Source organism: Semicossyphus pulcher, unplaced genomic scaffold (assembly GCF_022749685.1).
Source record: "Semicossyphus pulcher isolate SPU_LCO1_2020_fin unplaced genomic scaffold, fSemPul1.0.p SCAF_15, whole genome shotgun sequence".
NCBI lineage: Eukaryota > Metazoa > Chordata > Actinopteri > Labriformes > Labridae > Semicossyphus > Semicossyphus pulcher.
In genome coordinates, this window is record NW_027211659.1 from 1733903 (window position 1) to 1758266 (window position 24364).

Sequence of the window (24364 nt, forward strand, 5' to 3'; positions counted from 1 at the left end):
TGGGAGACCTGAACTATAGAGCCCTGGGGAACCCTACAAGAGAGAGAAGCACAGGAGGAAGAGGCATCAAGTCCTGTTCAACAGGAAATGTGATGTTGGAGGCACCGCAGAGGTGGGTCCAGTGGAAGGTTGTATTTCTGCAGTTGGAGATCATCAACTATCATTCGTAATCTTATCAAAGACTCATCAAAAGGTCATTCACGCAATCATAAAATGAGGCACAGCCCCTCAGCAGTATGAACTTGTACACAAAAACAACCCAACATCTTTCAGACTCAACTTGTTCCCGTCCACGATGAGCGGCCTTTCTGGAGGTGTGGTGGACTTGGAGGTCTTGGGGGGGTCTTCTTTGACCTCTCTGGGTAGGAGGGGGGAGGACGGGGAGGTGGGGGAGCTGTGAGGGGAGGTGCCAAACATGTCACCGCTGTTTGGGACTTCCAGAGCTTTGGGACTTTTGGGACTACTCCGTCTGATGTTAGGACTCGGGGCAGGCAGGGTCTGACCAGCAGGCTCCAAGACGTTACCGTAGTTACCTGAGGGAGGAGACCAAAGGGTGTGTCACCAGCAGGGTATCTAGGGTATGTGACTTTTCTGCTTTAATGTTTGAGGTGGTTCCTTTAAAAAACCAACACAAGACGAGGAGTGAAACAGTGGATTTGGCGACTCACCCATGGAGAACTCGAAGCTGATCGGTCTGTCTCCGATCTTCCTGTCGATCAAGGTGGCTTCAAACAACACCCCGAACAGAATAAATGTCTCCTTGTTGTCTGCGTTCAGCTGGACACACATACATCACAATTAATATAATACATATAATGTCAAATACACATTCTAAGTCATACTTGAGACACTTGAGCAGGGATCCCTAAAAAAAAGTTGAAAGTAAACTCTTGGTGGTCTTCTTACCACAGGAGGAGATTCCACAGGCTGAACCTCGGCTGCCACACTCTTTCCTTTGTCATCATCAGCAGCTCCTCCTGCTGCTCCTCCCGCTCCTCCTCCTGCAGCAGCCTTAGCATCCTTCCCTCCGGCTTTTCCTGTTTTAGCATCCTTCACAGACTTCACCATTTTGCTGAGCTTGGACTCCGAACCCGTCCCTCCTGATAGGATCTCCACCATCAGCTCCATGTAGACACGACCCCTGAGAGCAGAAAGAACCAGACGCTTGCTATTTGTAAGGTATTCTTCAATGTATCATGTTTTTCTTTTGATTACATATTTGAATAAAAAGATGTTTTTAAACATTGACCTGTAGGACACACCCTCTCCGATGCCCTCGTTAAGCTCCCCGGTGTCATCACCTAATGAATAGTTTCGGGCAGAGCCGTACAGGTTGATCCAAGCAGGACCAAAAGTTGGTAAAAACCCTGCAGAAAGACGAAATGAGAGTCCCTTTGAGCCCAATAACAACTGCCTTTCCTCGCTTCCTTCCTCAGTTCCCTCAAAAAATATCTCCTTTCCCTAAAATCCTTGGGAATTCTTACCTCTGTCACCGTCCTGTTCATTGGAGATGCGTCTCAAGTCAAAGTAATGAGTTCCTATCGCGACATCACTCATGCTCCCTTCGTCCCAGACCTACGAGGACATACAAGCCCAGAATCCTGCACCATTAATCCTTGTGTCATGTATTTCTTTTTACGTGTAAACTGTGGTAAAATGCACAGTCAGTCCTTCCTGCCTCGAATTAAAAAGATTCAGACCTGGATCTTCAGTCTCTGACACAGCGGAGGAAACATCTCTGTGAAGACGATCTGCTCGTTCCACACCGGGTCTGCATTGGACTTCTGCGTGGATGTGCGACCCTGAGAGGACAGGAGACTGATTTGTGGTGTATTTAACTTTCTTTTACTCAGAACTTTTTAAGCCTATTCCTTAAAAGACAAGTTGAATCAATAATAACACCTCTGTAGCTTAAATCCTGTTGTACAAATCTTGCAGGAGTCCTACTTGGGGAACTGGACCATTGTTCATAAGCCTGTTGAATAGAGCATGTATTTAAATGCCATCTGCTTGTAGTTGATTCTCCACCTACCACTTTTTTAAAGAAGCTGACCACCACATATGGGTCTATGAGAGCTGTGTTGTCCCCTATAAAGGCCTTGGTCACATTGGCCATGATGCTGGAGTTGTTCCGTGGAAGGCCTTCAGCTCTGAACACCTTCACATAGAAACGGGCCCATGGTCGCTCAGAGGGGAAACCCTCGGGTATCAGCAGGTTCCTGAGGACAATGACATCAGAGAAACTCAAAATACATTTATCCCAGCAAAAACTGATAACGGCAAGCATGTATATCAGCAGCAAAAACCGCTAAAAAATGTCCACAATGAAGAGAGTTCATCCTCCGAGGAGCGAATGCATCAAGTAGAGTCATCGTATCTGCCCACTGGATTTTAAAAGACGCATCCAAATGGGAATGTTGGCCTATTCTTGGACTATGGCAGAGGGTCACATGGGTCACGAACGTACTTAAGGTCCATCCTCTGAGGACAATAAGTTCACAGAAAAACTGACTGTACCTCCAAGAAGCAGAGGACAGTTTGGTCAAAGAACACCTAGAAATAGCAGAGTGTCATCTGCATATAAAGAGACACAGTTACAATGGCTATAGATTAAAACATAAGAATAACATTTCTATGTGTCTGTTAAACCTTTCTACTATGTCTTTACCTTTAGAGCATATATATTGGAATCTTTTGAGGTTTTTTAGATCTTTGCAAATGTACATTTTTACTACTTAAAATGACAGTAACACATTTCGAGGTTGTAACTCTTATGCAGGGTTTAAGGGTGAACACTTACACAATTCCCTTATATTGCTCCGGTTTCTGCAACCTTTTCAGGTAAACTTACAGGTCAGGTAAAGTGTGCAAAAGAATGAAGACGGGTGTCATACTTGTCTATCTGCTCCTCAGCATCACTGGCTTTCTGCCCAGGCTGCATGGCGTCTCCCTTTGCTGAAACGCTGATGTCACACTTCACGTAACCTTTGACTCCAGTGCTGATGTCGCCAGGATTGGTGAGCATTGCCCACTTATTGATGAACTGGTGACCTGAAAGAGCAAGAAGGTATAGGTGAATACTGTGTGGAAAAGTGAATTAAATTAGTAACGCTGTCTACACATCCAAGACAGCTGCACATGATAGGAAAGCATTTCAAAGAAGGCAATGGCTCTTGAAGGTTACTTTGACATTATTTTGACCTCTTCTCTACATAAATTAAGAGACACAAGAAAGAGGTGAGCCACCTGGCTGTTTGTAGACGGTCCACACATCCAGCTTAAAGGACCCAATGCAGAAACTCCTCAACATTTTAGAGTGCATCACCTGCAGAAAGAACGATACACAAACTCATTCATGAAGCCTTTTGAGCAACCAGGGTATCAAAAGATCTGAGTCAAAAATGACCCCTAGGTTGCAAACATTATTAGATAGGGCAGCCATACTGGAGGAGAGATTATTGACATAGCTAAAACTGGGGCCAGAGGTCATTCAGCTTTAAAACATTTGTGGACATAATGTGAGAAACATCACTGGAGCCAGGCTTTAACAGGGAATATAATTGAGTATCATCTGCGTAACAGTGAAAGTCAAGGCAGTGTCTATGCAGGATTTGCCCCAGGGGTAGCATATAAACAGTGAATAACAGGGGTCCCAAAATAGACCCCTGGGGGACCCCACAAAAGAGATGAGCACAGGAGGAAGAGGCATCCCAAAGCATTACAGAAAAAATCCTGTTCGACAGATTAAAAAAAAAAGGGTCACATGATGACAAAAATAAGAGATTGTTGGTCGGCTCGATGATATCTAAAAATATCATCATCTGCATAGAGACACACATCTTTAGCCATCTTATTTGCATCACAACAGATGCAGTTACGATGGATATAAATCGGAAAAACAGAAAGACCACTTAAAAACCTTGAAAGCCAAAACTACGAGACCTTTGAAGTTAGCAAACTACTACTAAGCTCAGACAATAATATAATGTGTTACTTTATATTCAAAGGAAGCCACACGTTGTACTTTTATCTTCTGATTTACAGAATACTGACTGTTGATGACATATTTAGAATGAATTTTCCATAAAGACCATGACTGAAAAGAGCCTTTCAGTATTCCTCATTCACTGTTTTTTTACTCACCGTCAGCTTGATGACTTTGTCGAAAAACAGTTCTTTGTGGGCAAAGAAGTCGAACACGAAATACTAAAGGAGAGAAAAGAGGAGATTAACCCTCGACAATGAGACACATTAGATTCACAGGGAATGGCTCGTCCTTATGTCTTCTAACCTCATTGTAAAAAGGAGCGTTGGTTCCTTCTTTGACTGAAGTCTGTTTCTTTTCGTCACCGATCTCCACCACCACGCTGGGGTCAATGTTTTCTCCCACCAGCTGCCTGGCCTCTGTGATGTTAATAGCAATCTACGAGGCAGGAGGAATTTATTTCCAGTTAGGCCTTATAGACTTTATATAAATACCTGTATGTTTGATATACTGTATGTTCCAGGCGTCACAGTGCATTATTTCTTCTGTTTTGCTATTGTTGTATTGTGCATATTTTTTTTACAGGTCATGTAGTATATAGAACCCAAATGTAGCATGTAATTATGGGTTTGTTGTTACCTGGAAGCTCTGTGGTTTCCCTTCACTGTTCTGGATCTGAGTCTTCAGTTTGGCCCTGTGGAAGATCCAATCTTCAGGTCAGTGTGTCAATGATACCAAAATACATGTGCCTGTAAACTCACTAATTTATAAGCACTAAGATAAGGTTACATTTTTGCTGTGTCTGAGCATCATCAAGGCCTTTTTCTTTTATTGTATGTCGTCAATCTCACCAAGACACGCATGTGCTTTAGGAGCGATTTCTAGCTATATTTTTGAACACTAAATATTTTCTCCCCAAATACAGAATACAACATTTACACAGTGTGATCACTTCATACCTCTTCGAGTCGAGTAATATTCTGGTTCTGACTGCAGACGGTCCTGGTTCATCTTCAATGTTTTCTTCCTCCATCAAAGACTCTTCGGGCGGCACCTCCGCCTCACTGTCTGCACAAACACACACACAAACAGAGAGTGGCTTCTTGGACAACTACTCAGAGCTTTCAGAGAATTCATTCATTCAAGAAGATCCATTTTGGTATCAACTACATTGTTACTCGGTCTTGTCTCGGTCTTTGACTCATTTTATTTTAAGACTTTGGCGATATATCTGGGTGACGGATTTATAACATCATTACTGTGAAATGAAAAGCTTCAAAAGCAACTAAAACTTCACTCATTTCAAAATTATGAATGTAGGAAAGTTGATATTTCAGATGAAATTGTTCCTCTTTAACTATAAAGCCTCTTTCACACATGTACTGCACTCCTGAAAGTGTCCCAACATTGTCTGTTGTGCTGCATGTGTGAATGCAAGTGGCAGAATTTTTCACCCCGACTTTATGCAGACTTTTTCCTGCCAGCCTCCGAGGAAAATGTCCACAAGAAGTCGGGGCGAGCCGATGTTTGAACGCAGCGGGTAATAGTCAGGAACATTCACCACGAGCGAGTGGGCGGGGTGATGACGTTTAGATCATGTGACCGGTGTGAAACCAGAAGAGCGACACACAACAGGATGATTAAAAACGTCTGAGGGTGAAGAAGAAGGATCGTTTAAAAGACGACAACAAAGACGTCTGCAGGAGAGAGGAAGAGATTCAGGAGCTTCTGGTCTGTGAGGGACGACGGGGAATTGTTCGCCAGTTGCAGGGACTGCAGCGTACTTTGTGAAAGGACGACTCGAGAAAATTTCAGGGGCAGACTTTTCTGGAAGTTGTCAGGAGTGCATGTGTGGAAAGGGCCTGAGTCTGTCATGCAGTGCGGGACTTGCACTGGTCTTGACTCAGTCTTGACATGGTCTCGTCCTGCTTAGGTCCCTTAAAGTCTTTGTTTCGTCTGATTCTTCTCCTTATCAAAATCATTTCAGAGGACTTTCTAAGGAACACAACATAAATAACAATAATAACATCCTGTGATAAATGACGATGACCCATAATTATTGTAAGTGATGTTCATGTCACCTGTATTTAACAAGCGACTGTTTGACAAGGGTTCGTCTCGCCCACAGTGATATGACAGGGGTAATCACTCCACTGAACACACAGTGTGTGTGTGTGTGTGTGTGTGTTTGTTTGTTTTCCAGGCCTTACCCAGAGCTCCCTTGTTTGCCAGGACCAGGTCTTTGTTTTTCTTCTTCTTCTTCACTTTCAAGCCGAACATGAGCTTGGCCTTCCTGCTCACAGAGGATGAAGGAATTTTCAAGGAGTCAGATGTTATCTTTAACGGCATAAATTACATCCATATGTAACTACAAGAGAAAAAGAAGCGTACGAGAGACTAAAGTCCTGATTTAGCTGCAGATGTGTTTGAGACTTTACATCATGAAAGTTAAATAACGACAGATTATCGTCTTTTTTATATCATCTGTTTTTATTGAAACATTGGGAACTTCTTGGTTCCTGGCTTCAATCAAACTGACAGTAGTGATAAGAATAATGTCCCTAAGAGGTAAAGATGGCGTCTGTGCATGTCTTGTTGTCTTCCCGAGGGGATACCGAGTGTCAGCTGATGTCAGTAGGTCAGAGACTCATTGACTCCAGATATTTAGTATCATGACCATGTTAGTTTTAATCATCATTAAAACAACAAATTGAACACACACCCTCTGTTGTGTTGACAGAAACTACCTACTCTGTTTGCTAACCAGAAGCTAACTAATCCTCGTGCTTAAGTTCTGGATTCTTCGGCTAACTTGTTTTTTGAGTTACATAATTGTACAGGAGACTAAAAAAGTCTCCTGAAATTTCTTTTGTTTGCAAAAAAATCTGCTTCATCTACAATTTGATTTAGTCTGAGACGTGTCAGTCCGGCACTTAAAGAACTGTAACTAGAATAAAAAAAGATTAAAATTTTGGATAACAGATGAAACGTCTTTACGAACTTCAGCCAAGTCCAGCTGTCTTTTGGATTAAGCTTACAATGACTGAGAACCTTTACAGACAAAAAGAAAAACTAACCAAGAATAAAATAGAAACAAATAATAAAAACGATTGGACGTTTCTTTATCTTCTTTGTTTCTTGCACATACACGATGGATTAATTACCATCACATGTCCATCCATCCATGGGCGAGAGGCACCTGGACAGGTCACCTGTCAATCACGGGGCTGACACACAGAGACAGACGACCTTTCACGCTCACATTCACACCTACGGGCAATTTAGAGTCACCAATGAACCTAACGAGCATGTGTTAGGAGGTAGCCGGAGTACCTGAAGGGAACCCACGCATGCACGGGGAGAACATGCAGACAGTAAGGCCCACTACATGTTAACCGGGATTCGAACCAGGAACCTTGTAGCTGTGAGGCCTCAGAAAAACAGAGCCAACACCAAGCTGCTGAAGCTCGATTAGAATCAACACATATTCAGTTTCATACACAACAAACTTTCCATATAACACCAGAGAAACACTCTGCAGTGTTAATATCCTTCATGCTCTCTTTTTATTACTGTTGTTTGCAGTAAAATCACTAATAGTTATAAAACAGCACGTGTCATTTTCTCCACTACGATCAGACGCTGCTTATTATTTTTAAAATGTGTTTCTTTATTAAGGAAATAAAGTTTATGAAGAAGTTTTACAAACACATGTAAACCATGCAAGCTGCACCTAAAGGCAAATACACAACTCTCTTTGCAAGATGAATCAGTTTTAATCTGGTCGCAGTTAGCATCCTTAATGAAGTTCTTCCCTTCAGAAATGCTCTACACTTTCAACAGAAGAAACTCCTTCCTCTCCTTCCTGAATCCTTTAACTATTGCAGAGACAACATTAGAAATAAATGAAAAATGTTTTTGTATTTGTACTCCTCATATCAGAAAAGCCAACTCCACTCATTCAAAGCACCTCTTTTCCTCGGCCTTCCAAAACACGAAACTTCTTTGTCTACATTATCAATAACTTCTATATTTGTCTGTGATCGTTTGTCTTCCTACACTGTTTTATCTGCCACTGTCTGTTTAAATGACTTGACTGAACTTTCCATCCTTGATCCCTAAATGCTGAAATCACGTGAGTTTGAACTCTAGTGTTTTCTACATCGTTCTATAATCTCATAGCTCATTTTCCACCGACAGTAAATCTTCCTCCACAATTAATGTATCCGTGACAAACATTTTAGCATGAAAACAACCCTTTTTAATGTAACTGACAAATGATGCTGTACAGACATTGGTTAACGTAACTCTGGAAGCATTTAGAGAAATCAGGAGCAAGAAAATGTCCACAAACAAAAACACCTTTAAGTAAAACTGCTCACCGCCGCTGGGTTGCAGGACTGTCTGTGGAATCCATCCTGTCAGACCAGACGAGTTACTAAGAAACGAACTTCCACGGTCTGCCTGTCAGAGGATCTGTGACCTCCTCACCTCCCTCTACCTGCTGATCTCTGGATGAATGTGCCTGACTGTCCAGAGGAGAATTATCCTGTCAAACTCTCACATTCATAGCTCCTCATCATCTGATGTGCGTGTACGCTAAATAAAGACTTGTCCTCGGGAAGAGGCCGCTCACTGTCCACGCCTGCCTCCTCACGCTAGATACATAAAGCTGATCCAGTTTAAACCTTAAACATCTCTGCTACATTCACGTCAGCTCACTCCTAAAGAAAATATTGTGATCCTCTCTCTCCTGCGTGTCTAACATGTTGTGGTTCCAGCGGCTCATTGTCTTTGGAGCGCTGTGTTAGCTTGTGTTTTCGGTAAGAGGACCTGCCCAGTGGTAGAAGAAGTATTCAGGCCACAGGGATTAAACTGGAGATGTAAAGTTTCCTGTGTAAAGTGTGGATTAAACATAGAACATGACGCTTAGACACTACAACTCTGCGGATACACCTCATATGTAGACAAGCCTTTATCCCACAGGGGGGGTGGACTCCTAAAACACAAAAGGTGACATCAAACCTCTCAGACTTCTCTCTGACAATATCCATCATTCACACCACCACAGGCCTTTGCTAGGTAAGAGCTCAACATATAAATAATATCTCTTGATCATGCATGAGCCAGCCCTGTGATTGACAGGTGATCAGTCCAGGTGTAACCCCGCCTCTTGCCCAATGACAGCTGCGATTGGCTCCAGACCCCCCAACCCTCTTGTCCTCCTCCCTACTCACGACCCCCTCACTTTGCTCTGCGATCAAGAGAATTGATTGGTCAGTGGGCGCATAAAGGTAACCCTCTCATCATCAACGCAACCAGATTAGGTGTGCAGCATTAGTTATCATGGCAGTAGACGTTAACCACCGCCGCAGTCCTGTGAACCCAGAGTTTCCTGGTGTTCCCCCGGGGATACATAAAGTCCCTGAAGTCAGCTCACTAAAGACCTCAGGTTGTGTGTGAAGTCGGTTTGATTAAAGATCCCCTCCAGAAGTGTTTAAAGATTATCAAAAATACTTCTGAAGAATAATTAACATCTTTTGTATTTCCAATAAAATTGTTCCTAACAGAAGTTTGACTGCAGGAAACGAGACGTCTCAGAGAACCCTGGAAAGTCCGTTCGCAGCGTGTGTTTGCAGAGGGCTCAAAGTTTCTACATCACTTATGTAAGATGCACACTGGACAATGCTTAGCCTCCATGCTAGCTGTGATGTCACAAAATCCTGCTTCTGTGAACTCGTGTGAAACTCGTTTTCAGTGAGTCCACCCAGCGGTGCTTCAACGTCCACAAGAAGAAACGACGAGCTTAATATATATTTGAGACGTGGAGAATTTAGATTAATACGTTCAGTTTGCAGAATGATTTAACCTGAAGTGAAACAAACTTTGAGTTCACTTCAGGAAGTTGAATAATAAATCCCTCAGGTTTGAGCGTTATCAGATGTTTAAACACCTCTCTGCTGTTCTCTGATGATTTTACAGCTCTGCAAATTTAGCATGAAGACAATCAGGTCGATTATCGTCACATAAACAGTGAATTACTGTGTTTACACACTGTCAGGAACATGCAGCTTCATGCATTTATTTCATAGTGCATTGCCGGTAAAGTTGAGCACGGTTTAATTATGTTTTCCAGAGAGTCCTACTTATTTTCCTCCCTGAACTTCTGCTGTGCAGAGCAGCAGTAAGAAGGACAAGAAGAAGGACGCTATAAACACAGCTTCACAGGTTTGCCACTGCTGACGTGTTGGGAGATTTTAATTCAATCGGAGTTCATTTGCAAAAAAAATTTAATCCGTTTTTATTAATTTTTTATACATTTTTATAAAACTTATTTTCTTGTTGTTTACTCCAGGTAATATAAATCAGACTGAAGTTGGGTGGCTTTGACTAAGTAGAAATGACATAACTAAGTAGAGGTGTCTTAAAAAATATAACTTCTTCTAATTCTAGTAACAGAGAGTTTAAAATCAAAACGCTTGAATGATCTGTTCTGATGATCTTTTAGAAATCGACTCTGTCCTGCAATCAGAAATAATCGTGTCAGGCAGTGGCAGCTGGCCAATAGAGGGCGCTAGGGCGCCGCCTTCCCTAGTGGAGAGTGTTTTTTTATTTTTATTTATTTTATTTTAAAAAACTAATATTAACAAAATTACTCTCTGCTTTAGGGGCGCTGGAAAAAGCGCCCATAAAGCAGAGACGAGTAGCCAATCAGGGACTGTTGCTGGGGCAAGATACGCGCATATCAACGTTAATTTGGCCAATCAGCCTCTTAGAAAATATATCGCCCTTCGGGGATTAAAGAAACTGGACCGGATCAGCCAGATATTAAAATCAACCAACAAGCGAGTGAAAAAGGTAAAACCTACACAGAGGATTTTCTTGCACTACGCCACAAAGGCTTGACTAGCTGGACGTAGCCATGTAAATGCACTATTTTGCTTCCCGTGTTTACTTTTTAAAACTGCTAGTTTGTGTCAAATCGTAGTGGGATGGTTGTTAAAACTGAGTATGGCACAGCACAGCCCCACCTAGAATATTTTTCACCAGCCGCCACTGGTGTCAGGTAATCATCATTTCCAAAGTTCCGATCAGCGTCGGATTGTTGACGCCGGTAGATTCCCACAAAGGAAGAACTGATATTTGTTGACACGGTTACAACTGGTTAGAGAACAGACGTCACGTCCATAAACCTTGTCGCATCAGATTCTGATTTTCTCAGCTCACTCTGTTCAATTACTTTAAAATAATTTAGTACCCAATCTCTGGATACTTGTTAGAGTTTGAACAGTCAGTGGGGAGGCTCAGGCCTCGTCTGGCCTGGGACCTTTTTTTCACGACAGATACACGAGACTAAAAGTCACAAAAACATCCTGACTTTGTTTGAGACTCAAACTGCTGTAAACATCCTCAAAAACACTTAAAATGTTGGAAATACTCTGCATCGTTTTCTGTTTTGGTCTGGATCAAGAAAATGTAAAGTATCAACAAGACTCATGTTGAATTTTAAATGAATCAAAAGATGAAATATAGCCCGTTGAGTCCACCCCAAACAGTGCAGTAAGTTTAGAGTCTCCTACCTGAGTTTTGGATCCATGTCTGCAGTCAGAAGTGGCTGTCACTCATCAGTTCCTGCAGCCTGACACGCTCTGCTGCAAGCCGTCTGCAAGCGTCCGCTCAGACAGAGTCAGAGTCAGGAGGTTAATGTTAGAGTTAAGGTGAAGTGTTGAACGACAGCCCCGGCGAGGGGTTGGAGGTTTCACTGTTTGTTCACAGGATGAAGTCGTAAAGCAGACGGAGCATGCGGCTGATGCATCACAGGCTCTGTGTTGATTTTACTCTCTGATTACCTGATGGAAAGTTAAAGAGCAAAAGGGTTCACTTTGACGTATTAGAGGGGTTTATATTTTTGTTTTTTATATTATAGGATTTTATATTTTTCTGGAGCTTTTGAAGCTTTACTCTCTTTTATATTCACGTTTTTAAATCACGTTGTAGCAGCAGTTGTAGCAGACTTAGAAGGGTTGGAACAAGAAGAAGTTGCAATCAGTTATTTTATATTTCTATAATTCGTCAAGATTGTCGGTAAAATATGTCAGTGTTTGAAGAAACTGCTGCTTCCTCCTGAGGGTGATACTAACAATAAAACAACATTCATCAGCTGTCATCTGCCAGCATGACTTATGATCATGTGACCAGGATGTAGGAAGCTGGCAGAGTTAACAAACCCTCCCCTGGTAAACAGAGCAGTCACACCTTCAGCCAGAGACACCCCCCCACACACTGTTACTGTAAACATGTTACATTACCACTATGTGAATCACATTTTGACTTTAAGTCATTATATGGGGATACACTGCATGCATGTGTGCTTTTAAGTTCACTAACGACAGAGAGAACTGTTCATCAGACATGTCTCATGTTTGTTACAAAGAAACCACCATGTTTTTATTTTCTCCTTTTATCTTTATTTCTCATCGTATTTTTATCAAGTGGATTTATCTTATTATTTCATGCCAAGGCCTCGGCGTTTGCCTGCTGCCTGGGTTACAATGCAGCCGACCCGCCTGCCTGCTGAGCCCAGTCAGGCCCCACGAATAAGAGGCCAGCCACCAGACGCTCGCTGCTGGGCATCCCCCAAGGTCTGGCTCCAGGGAGTAGCACCGGTCTCCCTCATTCGGGCGAGGTTCTGTTCTAGATAATTCATCTGGGTTTCTGAATCGCTCTTAGACTGGATCCCCCCCTCTTGGATCAATTGGGAGACCCTACCAGGGGCTGGTGCCCCCGACAACACAGCTCCCAGGTTCACAGAGACATGCAACCCCCTCTACCACGTTAAGGTGGCGATCCTTGGAGGGGGGATTTTCATGGACAGGATCTCACAGTCGGGGGGTGGAGGGTTTCCAGTTTGGGATCCTCAGAATTCCAACTCTGCTTTTTGCAGATGTTTTGGTTTTGTTGGCTTCATCAAACTGGGAGCTCCAGCAGGCATCGGGGCGGCTTGCAGCCGAATGAGAAGAGGTTGGGATGAGAGTCAGCAGCACCTCCGAGTGTGAGGTCATGGTTCTCCGCTGGAAAACGGTGGATTGCCCCCTCCGGGTGGGGAGTGAGTCTCTGCCTCAAGTGAAGGAGTTTAAGTACCTCGGGGTCTTGTTCACGAGTGAGGGTCAAATGGATCGGGAGAATATTACTGTACCAGTCGACTTCAAAACAGAACATTTATTCAGACATTCTTTAAGTGCATTTACAAAATGTGTGATCCCAATTCAATGAGACAAAGTTTTTAAGTAATACATGACTAAGATGAAATCATTCTAAGACCAGAACGTAAAGTACAAACTTTCACTTTTTTTGGATCATTTCATTTCGTTTTTCATGAAACACAACTTTCAAAAAAACCTCAAATCTGACACTTTATCAAACATCAGTTTCACAGTCTCTGATCTGCATCATCAGTTCGATGTCGTCTTCCTGAGACACCCGGGACGTTCTTCAGGCTCCCAGCACAACAACAGTTTTTCATTGGAGACTAAAAAATAACGTGCCTTCTTATCGGGCACATTAAATGTTTTTCCACGACTGTCTGCAGAAGCGGGATTCAAACCAGCGACCTGCTAACCTCAGAGTTTCGTTCCCACCTCATATTCCTCTTTTGTTTGATCCGTCTCCGTCCTGCTGTCTTCCTCTCGACAGGACGACCTCTCATAAATATCTGGAAAGAAATTAAAAAAAAAGAACATTTAAAAGAACAGATGAAAACATTTGTGGTGATGCAAGATGGCACCACAACACAAAGTCTTTAGGCAGAGGACGGCTGATTTAAAGGGCCAGTGTGAAAGACAAGGAGGTCTATTAGCAGAAATGTAATGTTTCATTATTGTATGTCAGTTACCAGTTGCACTGTATCCTCCACACTGGTCCTTTATGCACAAGGTCTAATGCTACAGTCTGTTTCATCAAGGCTGAAACTCAGACCGTGTTCACATCATATCAGAGGAACCAGAAAAACCAGATGATGTGTTTCTGCAGTCTGGATGGTCCACATGGTCGGTACATGCCATGAAATCTATTTATTCTGCACACCTTGTTGGTAGTAACACAATCTGTGATAAACACAACTGGAGGACTTGTTAACCACAATGGGTCAGAGCTGCACGTGCTCCTTTTGGCTGCTTGTGCTGAGGGTAGATCTGGTATGATGGAAACGCAGCAAACTGTAATGACATGCTCACATGTGTCAAGAATAATAACCTTGATTTACTTCTATCTTTGTCTTCTTTGGGGTTCTGATCATATCACATCAACAGATGGAGTTCGCTCTGTAATCGTGTTTCGGCTGGGAGAGAAGAGAAGTCCTAAAAGCTTTCAACCAAATAAAAATTAAAAATCTACCGAGTCCAGTCTGAAAAGGAAAGCGACCGTCAGCCAGGAAAATCAAGAGTTACAGGCGGAGCCAACCGTGGACGTCACACATGCAGCACTGTCTGGATATCTGGGAAGTGTGCTCCTGCAATAACCGTTTATCACCACAGGTGGCGCCAAAGAGAACAAAACTGAGATCTTAGAGATTAAAACTTGAAACTGATTTTATTTACTAAATTTCATGTAGTAGCGGCCCTGCTCTTTCATCTGTTGAGAAAAAAACCATGATATGATCACACACTCTTCTAAGCATGTTTTGCGAAGCTGTGGTGAACTTTGAACGTTCACATTTGGGCTCTTTGTTTCAGTTGATGTAGACATTATAAAACAGGTAATAAAGGACCAAAACTGATGCTGGGAGGCGTGCTCGGATACTCGGATATTTCAGGCGTCAAGAAGCTCGTCTGAGTAACAAAGACGGCTAAGTTCAGTGCGCATGCACCGACCGCGCGTGTAGCCTGTTACAGTTGCTCCTTATTTTTGCATTTCACTCTCTATGCTTTCTCTGTGTCAGAGCAACTGTAACGCTCTTAATTCCCCCGGGGATCAATAAATAATTTCTGATTCTGATTCTGATACACAGGCGGCTAAACATATCACTACATCAGAGACTGCATAAAACAAGTGGACATAGCCTCCATGAGGGCTGATATGGAAGCCCATGAAAACAGCATTTTACTTGTGGCCTGCAGGGGCCAATTAACTGGTTGTAAAAAGAAGTCTCATTGTATATAAGTCTATGAGAAAACAAGCTTACCTGTCTCTTGATTTATTCCCTTAGCTGTGGCGGCTGGCCAATAGAGGGCGCTAGGGCGCCGCCCTCCCTAGTGGAGAGTGTGTTTTTATTTTTATTTATTTCATTTTAAACTAAACTAAACTAATATTAACAAAATTACGTATTTAAATATGTAATATATATATATATATTTGTATATATACAAAAAAATATATACATTAATTAATGTTCATTGGAAATGTGGGAAACAAGCGTTAGGCTACTTGTCTCTGCTTTAGGGGCGCTGGAAAAAGTGCCCATAAAGCGACGAGCATTGACGAGTAGCCAATCAGGGACTGTTGCTGGGGCAAGATACGCGCATATCAACGTAAATTTGGCCAATCAGCGTCTTAGAAAATAATCCCTGAAGGGTGATTCTGAAATCGCCCTTCCGGTAAATTCAATAATTACAATAAATACACTTTACAACCAAAATTAAAATGCTTATTTAAATTTATATTTCTTCATAAATATGAGTAAATCGTATCGTGAACCCAGAATGGGCTTGGTATCGAATCGTGAGCTGAGTGTATCATTACATCACCAATGAGTGATGTCACCACTTCTCACACACAGCCTATAAACATAATTAAATCAGTCTGTGACATAAACTTCATTACAAACTACTTAAAGGAAAGATTCATGGGTTTCAGTTTGGACATGAATCATCAAGTGACGAAGGAGGGAAGGACTCAGGTTGGACTTTCTCCACATGCTCCTCCCCTAAAAGTAAATATAACCATCACATTAAAGGTATGAGCAAAGACACTCATATCTTTAATGTGATGCTCTGTTAGCACATAGCATGTCAAGGGATTCTTGAGCGAGAAGTAGTTGGGAATGGTACAAGTTTGGAGTGAAAATCCCAGAATGATGGCACCTTAATGGTCCATGATTTGAGCAGACATCACGAGTACCATTTCCTCTCAGAGAATCTACAGAAGAACCACAACAGGCAGCAATGAGACCTCAATCTAACTGACAAGTGATGATGCAAGCTCTGACAAGCAGCCGTCGGCAGCTCACGCTGGGCTTCCTACCTGGGATGTGTTCATTAAGATGCGCTTTCAGAGGATGCAGCTCCTCACGAAGACGCTGGCTGGCCGTTGAAGAGGGGATGTTCGGGAGAAGACGGTGCGGAGGGTTGGTGTCGGACTTTGTGGAACTTGAAGGATAAGGCTTGGTTGGTGGGTGGGATCACAGGAGTCCAGAGGAGGTGACAGAACTGGTTTTAAAGTTTGAAGATTTAAGTAGTGAAAGCAAAAGGCAGTCGATGATTTTTCGCAGGGGTTTCAAACGGGGCCTTTGGAGTATTTTGCTCGCGGTTAAGAGGATATTCAAGCTCTGTGGTCGGAGCACAGGGTTCCCAATGAGCTGAGGTGGATGGTTTTGAAGAAGCAGAAGGTTTAAGAGAAGATTTCAGAGGTAGATCTTTGCAGAGGAGGGGGTCACAGATTTATGAGGGCAATTGTTTTCAAGGTGGATAGATGAATATTTGAAGAGACGGAAACCGGCAGAGGTGAAAGAAGGACCATTAGTGTCCTCAGGATGAAGGAGAAGAGACTAAGAGCCACAGCAGGCGGCAGTGAGACCTTGCAGGTTTAGGAGAAAGAGCTTGGATCGCCAGAAGGAGCAGGAATCTTTCCAGGATTTGAAGGCAGAGAGACCGACAGGATGACAGGATAACAGAGGACTTAAAGACGGGGCGGGGATGAACTGAGGAGGTGGAGTTAGGAGTACAGTGCGTCAATACCTGCAGGAGTGAGAACCAGCGCTTGAAGAAGGTCGGACAGAGAGACGATCCCTCTCACCACGTCGTCCCTGTCGACCAGCACCAAACGATGCACCTGACAGACAGACAGACAGACAGGTTGTGATCATTTCGCTTCGATAGACAATCTGGCCAATCCTCAGTCACACAGTCGTGCACGCGTGCTACCTCAGCCTTGGCGATGCGGTCGATGATGGTCTCCAGCGTCTCATGAGGGTAACACTTGAGGACTCCCTCCATGCAGCAGGCTCTGGAGGAGATGGCCTCCTTCATCGTCATGTTCAGGTTGTTGTAGTTCTTCTGGGCCGCCAGGTTCTGAAAGATGAAGAAGTTACTATTTGATTGTGCACAACAAAGATTCATATCTATATTATTATCTGGGCTGTGATGTGTGACATTAACTCACAATGACGTCAAACCTGGAGTACAGCGCCACCACTTTACCTGTAGAGGAGACACAAAGAGAAAATATACGGCCAGACTTCCACCTGTCGACTCTGAACTCGAGACATTTCAACCCCAGTGACACAAAACTTCCAGGTGGATTAAAACATGAATGTAAGTTAATGAGGCTTTTATTGTTTTGTTTATCTATCAGTGCTTATTCTAGATCTCATTCTAACACCACTGTGATGTGAGAATACCTTTCTCATTGACGACAGGCAGAGCGGACACTCTTCTCTCCACAAAGATGGTCAGAGCGTCGTAGACAGACGCCGACTCCTGCACAGTCGCGATCTGTCTGAAGGTGCCGATCGACACTTCGTTGATGCGCTTCTGAAGAAACCTCGGTTTAGGAATCATCGAGCCCTGCAGGGTGAGAAATATATCATATTTATGTAAATAACACAGATAAAAAACTGAGTTAACTTAACTTAACGAGTAATTAACTTCTTTATGTCTATTTCATTCTTTACTATCACAAAACAATTCAAAAATGTGTTCAGAAAAGTTTTACAAATGAAGGAATTCCTACAAAGATGTGGAGGAACTTGAGGATGCGTTTGTGCGTGAGGATGTGGAGGACGTTTCCTGTCGCGGGGTCGATGACCGGCAGCCGGTGAATCTTATTCTTCAGCAGGGAGTAGATGGCTTCAAACAGACTGAGGAGACAGAAGAAAGTACGAGGATTGTAACATGGATTGACGAGACACATTATGGACGTTTTCCTCTGAAACAAAGCTAAAAGGAAAGAAGCAAAGGATGGGGTACTACGACTACCACTTTGATTGTAATCGCACCTGGAGTCGGGAGTGATGCTGATCAGTCTGTTGATGGAGTACTGTAGATAGATCTCTGCTCAGAGAGACAAACAGAAACTTTAGAGGTTTCACATACAGAAATGTTCTCCTAATTTCTTTCTTAATCAACACTTTGAGCTCGAGAGAAGTTTACGGCCGTGCTGCACCAACCTCTCCACGTCTCTATCTTGTGTTCTTCCAGCTCGTAGATCTGAACCTGCAGAACAAACAAACATAATGTTGTGACTTTTATTTGTGATTTCCTGCTCTTTCCTTTTATATCTGGATGATTTTTTTAACAGACACAGGATTCAGAGGCAGAGCTCACCAGAGGGGACTTGTAATAACGATGGAGAATGTTTATGAAGTCGGTGATGGTCAGCATACCTGCACCCACACACACACACACACACACACACACACACACACACACGATATTTTGGAAGATATAATTCACACTAACATTTTTTTTTAACCAGTACGTCTACAAAATCGATGCGTGAAGCTCGCTGTTGTACATAACTCAGGATTATTGGCAGAGAATCAAAGCTGGCCGACTAAGTGTTTTTGTTCAGCTGTGAAAATCATAAAAGCTGTTTATCTTGAAATAATTCATCTATTACAGCTTTTGAAGGATATATTTGTGTGGCAAACGACTCCCACACTTCCTGTTTGACCTTCTGAGAGAGGACGCACAGAAAAAGTGGGCAAATTAAAATGCAAGAACAGAATGATGAGCTTGTGTCCCAAAATGAACCCCCAAAAGGAAATTGAAGATGCAAACTGTAACAAGCCCGGCCCCCCGGCTGATGGACCTGAACATGTTTATGGCTGTCATCGTTTCAATTACAAACAGAAAGTTAACACCTCGGACCTGCTTAAGGTGTCATGATGATCAGCGCTCAGTGTCCGGCGGGGTGACACTGTCTGAATGTCACTAAATGTCCTGTAGTTGACCTTCTTTCCTTTAAATGTTAGCACGAAACCGGGCTGGCATTTGAAACCAGCACATCCAGAGTGAGGAAACCTGAACCCTCAGACCTGAGCTTCAAAACTGTCGGTAGGAACCTGGAATGTAGGTCAGACACCTTTTAAACGCTGCGTGTGCAAGATTGAATTTAAGGATGCAGTTTTTCATGGTTTCCAAATATTGTTTTGTACGACAGAAACACTTTTATCACTGAGAGGTAAAACTGACCCGTCCCTCTGTTATAATCCTGGAGCTGAAACAGGAAGTAACTCTGTGAGGAAGTTGTTTGACTGATGCTAGCCAAAGCATGCTGACCAACACAAGAGTAAAACATTGGCTGCTTAAAGATGGCAATGACTCACAAAACACTGATATAACACTGATGATGATCCAGAGGCTTAAAATGTTGTTACCGAGGGTAACCCTAACCCTTGCCCTCTTTTACATCATAGCTGAGCACAGTGACAGCATTTCAATTCCAACTGAGGAGAACTCAAATACCAGTTGAGTACACTGAGATCTGCCGTGAACTCAACACCCCTGATGTGTGTGTGCAGGACAGAGAGAGACAGAGACGTAGACTCACCCACAAAACACTTGAGCTTGTTGTCCCACAGAGGCGCTGCCCGCACGCCGTTAGCCACCAGAGCGAAGAAAGCCTTCTTCACCTGAGAAAAAGACACAAGATTTATTTGGTGGGGCATTTGGTCTTTATTTGATAGGACAGCTGAAAAATGGCAGGAAATATGGGGAGGACCAAAGGGAGGGAGTTGGAGTCGAGCCTGTGGCCGATGAGTCGAGGACCGCGCCTCTGTACATGGGCTGCCTGCTCCTCAAATTAAGCTAAACCGGCGCCCAAAAAGACGTCATTCAATTATAACAAACCTGCAGTTGTTTGCCTTCAAGCCTGGGAACAAGACGAATCTGCAAGGTCCTGTTTTCGGTCGGGCCAATCACAAATGATCTAATGTTTAAGTGCTTTTGTGGCATTTTCGTAAATAACCAAGATGGACGTTTTTGCTAGCAAATAACCACTGCAAAGACCCAAGAAAATCAGAATATAACAGAGGTTCCAGACTAATTATGGTCCTTGATAAATAAGGGATTTGTAAAAACAAGAAGAGGAAGAAGAAGCGTCTCATACCTGCAGTGTCGTGTCAAAAATGACCAGCTTGGAGCTGGTAGGGATGGCATCATAACAGCAGTGCTTCTTCATGAAGTTCATGTATATGAACGCGTCCGGGTCTGTGCTTGTAGGGGGCGCATGAGCGTGTGTCGCATACGTGCAGCTGCCTAAAACACAAAGGGGAAAGGTTTGAGAATAACAGCAGGAGGAGTCGAGCCTGGAGAGTAGTCTTCTTTACCTCTGCTCTTCATCGAGAGAACTTCCTCTTCTTCATCGTCTTCCTCGTCCATCTCAAATAACGGGACCTTGAAGAGGAAGCAGATCAAAGGTTTATATCATCAGTTTCAGTCGTCATGGAAGTCTTCTGCTCCGTGACGTCCACTTGGAGAGTTTAATCGCCAAAGTCATGACTACCACCTTTTGAGCTTTCTCTAAATTGTGTTCACACACACAGATGTGGGCGTAAAGCCTCGAGGTGCTCACTCTTGTTTATCCACGTCTACAATAAAGGTAATTAGGTGATTAAAAGCCGCGCGGTGCTTGTGTTTACAGTCTCTGGCCTGGGCTCAAACAGTAAGTGAGAGATTCATGGTTGAACCTGGTGTTTGGTAGTAACCAAATATTGTCAAGGTAAACATTATAAACCGCTTAAGACAAATATAACAACGGGCAAAACGGGGAGACAGAACACAAGGAAAGAACACTAAACACAGATCAAACAATGGGATTAAAATATTAATTAAGGTTTCAGGTATTATCATACCTGACATCTCACAGCTTCACGGCTACAAACATGGTATCAGTGCACACACAGACACAGAAGAGCTTTTAGCTGCCCTGCCTTGTTTTACAATTTACGTTTTTATTCACTACTGTGTGTTGTTTTCAAGTACATCGTGCCTCAACTCAACAAGTTAAAAAGTCTGATTTTACACTTGAATAGCTGGTGTATTTGTTTTTGTTTCTCGGTAACAAGAAGTGACCATATTTGGGCGAGAGGATGGAAACCCATTGCTCTACACTGGTTGAAAGGTCAGCTAGTAGCTCTTTGTCAATCACAGGTAGCCACACCCTACAGCATAACCTGTTTATTGTATATTCAACTTCATCCGCTATCTATGCCACTTGTCCTGTTCAGGGTCGCTGGAGCCAATCCCAGCTGTCATTGGGCGAGAGGCGGGGTTTCACCTGGACTGATCACCTGTCAATCACAGGGCTGACACACAGAGACAGACAACCTTTCATGCTCACACCTACAATTTCAGGGTCACCACTGAACCTAACGAGCATGACTGTGGGAGGAAGAAGTACCCGGAGGGAACCCACACATGCACAAGGAGAACATGCAGTAAGGCCCACTACGTCTGAAGCGGGATTCGAACCAGGAACCTTCCAGCTGTGAGGCGACAGCACTAACCACTGTGCAGCCCAAACTGGGAGCATAATTTACGTATTGAGAATCATGCTGTACTGAAGAAATTAGACATTTAGACCACAAACTGTCTCATCTGCTTTGAAACAATTGGATTTAGTTTTGCAACCAGTGGAGTCGCCCCCTGCTGGCCTTTACAGAGAATGCATGTTTAAGGCACTTATGCATTGGCTTTACTTGCAAAAACCAACTTATAATAAACATCTATAATGTTTATACATCAAAACTGATGGAAACAAAGTCTAAAACCTTGATGATAAAACCCAAATTGTATTTTTTAGGGATGCAGGATATTGGATTTTTTTGCCAATATTTTCCAACCCATTTTGCCGATTTCGATACCGATATATTAGACACGTTTGTTTTCCACCTGCCTGCAGAGAACATCAAGTCTCTCCTGTAGTGGAGCAGATATCATGCCTGCTCTTGAGATGGGCGATTCAATTTGTCGTGCTGAATTGAGATTGGGCCCCTCCTCGCGTGACCGGTGCTGAGCACAAGCTTGCTGTCCGTTTCAGAAACTTGATGAACCGCAGACATCTTTGTTCCCTTCTTCACGCTTGAGGCGTGGTGCAGGCAGTGTGCACACTCTCGCAGAGTTAATGTCGTAGCATTACGTCAAACCTTTTTAGGGAATCATGGCACATTTAGGCAGAATTAAAGATATGATCATTATCAAGCAATAATCTGCAGATACCGATAACGTGCTGATAATATCCTGCATCCCTTAATATTTTTCTTTCGTACAACAGTTTTTAATTTTTGTGTTGTTACCATTATGTGCTGTATTTTCCTTCTTTCTCGTAGCTTCCACTAACAGAGAGGATGAAAAGTGCTATTACAGCACTCCCACTGTCCCCGTTAGCCTGACCTTTCACCTTTTGATCCACGTTCTAAGAGCGGCCTAATGTATGAGTGTATTAAAGCGTCGCTGTCCTGTTTAAGCCCAGTGCAGGTTGTAACTCAGCTGTGGTTACAGCTCAGGTTTTATCTTGAGTCTGTTCGTGTAAACATAAACACAGGCTGTGAGTTTGAGTCACTTTAAAAATGTAAATATAAACAGATGATGCGAAAAGAATAAAAATGTCACAGGGGGGAAAGAACTTGGCGTCGAGACGTGTAATGTAAAAGAAGCCAAAGTGTTTTCTCTTTGCAGCCTCTCAGTTACAAAGACACACACGTTTCCAACACAAACAGTAGCCTAGCAGGAGTTGACAGATCAGAAAGGGGGGAGGAGGGGGCGAGTCAGCAGAGCGTCTTACCTCTGCGCGAGGCTCCATGGCTGGGGAAGAGCAGCAGGAGGTCTGCCTCTGCAGAACCAGAGCGACCGACGAAAGCCTGGACTACAACCCTCGACACGATGTCCAGTCCAGACATCTGGCGGGCTCTGCTGCTGTGTCAGACACAGAAGTGATTAAAGAGTCCACGCATGGTGAGGAAGAGCAGAGAGAAGGGAGAGGAGGACGCAGAGACAGAGACACTGGACACAAAGGAAGAGGGAGAGACGAGGGAATGTGTTCGCTGCCGGCCAGCTTTAGCCAGCTGGGTGTGAATGTCTGGGAAAGACTGAGGTCTAAATCTGGACTGAGGGGTGAGAGGCCTGTGGCATTCAGAGGGAGAGAGAGAGAGAGGAAGAGGAGAGGAGGGAGAGTGGGAGGGGACACATGTAGGGAGAGGGGCTTAACATGAACCCTATATGTTTGATTGTTACAGACTTCTTTACAGCCTGTTGGAGGGAACGTCAGGAGCAGCATCAGTGAGATTGAGAGAAAAACAAAAACACGTCTTCAGTGTAAAAACAAAAATCTTCTGATGATGGAAATGAGGTTTTATCAGGTGTGATGGATGAACAGGGCCCGAACACGACGGGAAATGGTTAATAACATAAAGTCTGTGCAATCCACAGCAGTGTCTGATATGTAGTTAACGTGCTAAACAAGTCAAACCATGTTTACTTTCTTACACACAGTGTGCAAACACTTAAACTGCAGAGGAGGAAACATGTACACGATTAAGGATGCAGGTCTGGCTGCTCCTCTGCTTGTTGTATAACCTCTAAGTAGGTATGAAATGTTCCTGCAATGCATCACAACTACTGTGTGCAGCCTACTACAGCGTCCTAATATAAAACCACAGCTGCCTGTTAGCTTATTAGAATAGCTGTTAGCATTTAAAGGCAGAGGTACAACTTCAACAAGGGTTGCAACTAGAAACCAGCTGAATGCAGGTGTTTCTCGAGGCATAAGGCATCACAACCGCGGCGGTTTGGAGGCAGAGTTAAAGGAAGCTCTAGAGCACTAGCCATCTGGAAGATTCGGGTATTTTAGTGTAACTTGTACCTTGTTAAAACTTGTTTAACTTGTTACAAATTGTACATTCTGTGCAGGAGAGGCAGCATACAGATCAAAGATTTACTGCAGATCATCAACAAAGTCGTGAGAGTAAATCAAAACAGTAAAGAGAGGGATGCTGGATGCTAACATGCTACGTAAAGCATTCCAGCGTAAACAAAAAGAAAAATGTCGACCAGTGTAGCTTTAAGGCAACACCAGTCGGACTGTGGGACACGTTCAAGTTTCACAGGGCCATTACATGTCAGACTATTTATAGACTCAGTGAAAGGCTCGACTGGACTGTATGCT

At 43.3% G+C, this 24364-nt stretch overlaps 2 protein-coding genes across 2 annotated transcripts in view; both read right to left on the reverse strand.

Moving 5' to 3' along the window:
- The window catches only part of fer1l6 (fer-1 like family member 6), a 23820-nt gene extending 12203 nt beyond the window's left edge, over positions 1-11617 (reverse strand). Inside the window, exons 1-16 of the mRNA XM_069662894.1 lie at positions 11566-11617; positions 6196-6278; positions 4945-5053; positions 4625-4679; positions 4292-4423; positions 4144-4206; positions 3247-3325; positions 2895-3051; positions 2033-2219; positions 1701-1802; positions 1485-1575; positions 1250-1367; positions 907-1141; positions 669-777; positions 512-533; positions 281-424 (exon numbers count right to left, since the gene is read on the reverse strand). Coding sequence (XP_069518995.1) covers positions 281-424; positions 512-533; positions 669-777; positions 907-1141; positions 1250-1367; positions 1485-1575; positions 1701-1802; positions 2033-2219; positions 2895-3051; positions 3247-3325; positions 4144-4206; positions 4292-4423; positions 4625-4679; positions 4945-5053; positions 6196-6278; positions 11566-11582 — 1703 coding nt within the window. The 5' untranslated portion in view covers positions 11583-11617. The remainder of the gene's footprint in view (positions 1-280; positions 425-511; positions 534-668; positions 778-906; positions 1142-1249; positions 1368-1484; positions 1576-1700; positions 1803-2032; positions 2220-2894; positions 3052-3246; positions 3326-4143; positions 4207-4291; positions 4424-4624; positions 4680-4944; positions 5054-6195; positions 6279-11565) is intronic.
- A 1454-nt stretch (positions 11618-13071) lies between these two features.
- prkag3b (protein kinase, AMP-activated, gamma 3b non-catalytic subunit) lies at positions 13072-23048 on the reverse strand. The gene is made up of 13 exons (XM_069662759.1): positions 22985-23048; positions 20529-20595; positions 20309-20457; positions 19751-19832; positions 18523-18581; positions 18366-18411; positions 18195-18249; positions 17930-18056; positions 17598-17763; positions 17360-17397; positions 17122-17268; positions 16936-17029; positions 13072-13697 (listed from the first exon to the last, which is right to left on the reverse strand). The coding sequence occupies exons 1-13, from the start codon at positions 23000-23002 to the stop codon at positions 13606-13608; spliced, it is 1140 nt and encodes a 379-aa protein (XP_069518860.1). The 5' UTR covers positions 23003-23048; the 3' UTR covers positions 13072-13605.
- Positions 23049-24364: the final 1316 nt, after the last annotated feature.

What these genes read in the sequence shown, in the direction of transcription:
- prkag3b (XM_069662759.1), bottom strand. An exon ending in TTTTTGACACGACACTGCAG is followed by an intron (nt 19,833 to 20,308) that starts GTATGAGACGCT and finishes TCTTTTTCTCAG; the next exon opens with GTGAAGAAGGCTTTCTTCGC. An exon ending in GCTGGTTCTCACTCCTGCAG is followed by an intron (nt 13,698 to 16,935) that starts GTATTGACGCAC and finishes ATTTCTTTCCAG; the next exon opens with ATATTTATGAGAGGTCGTCC.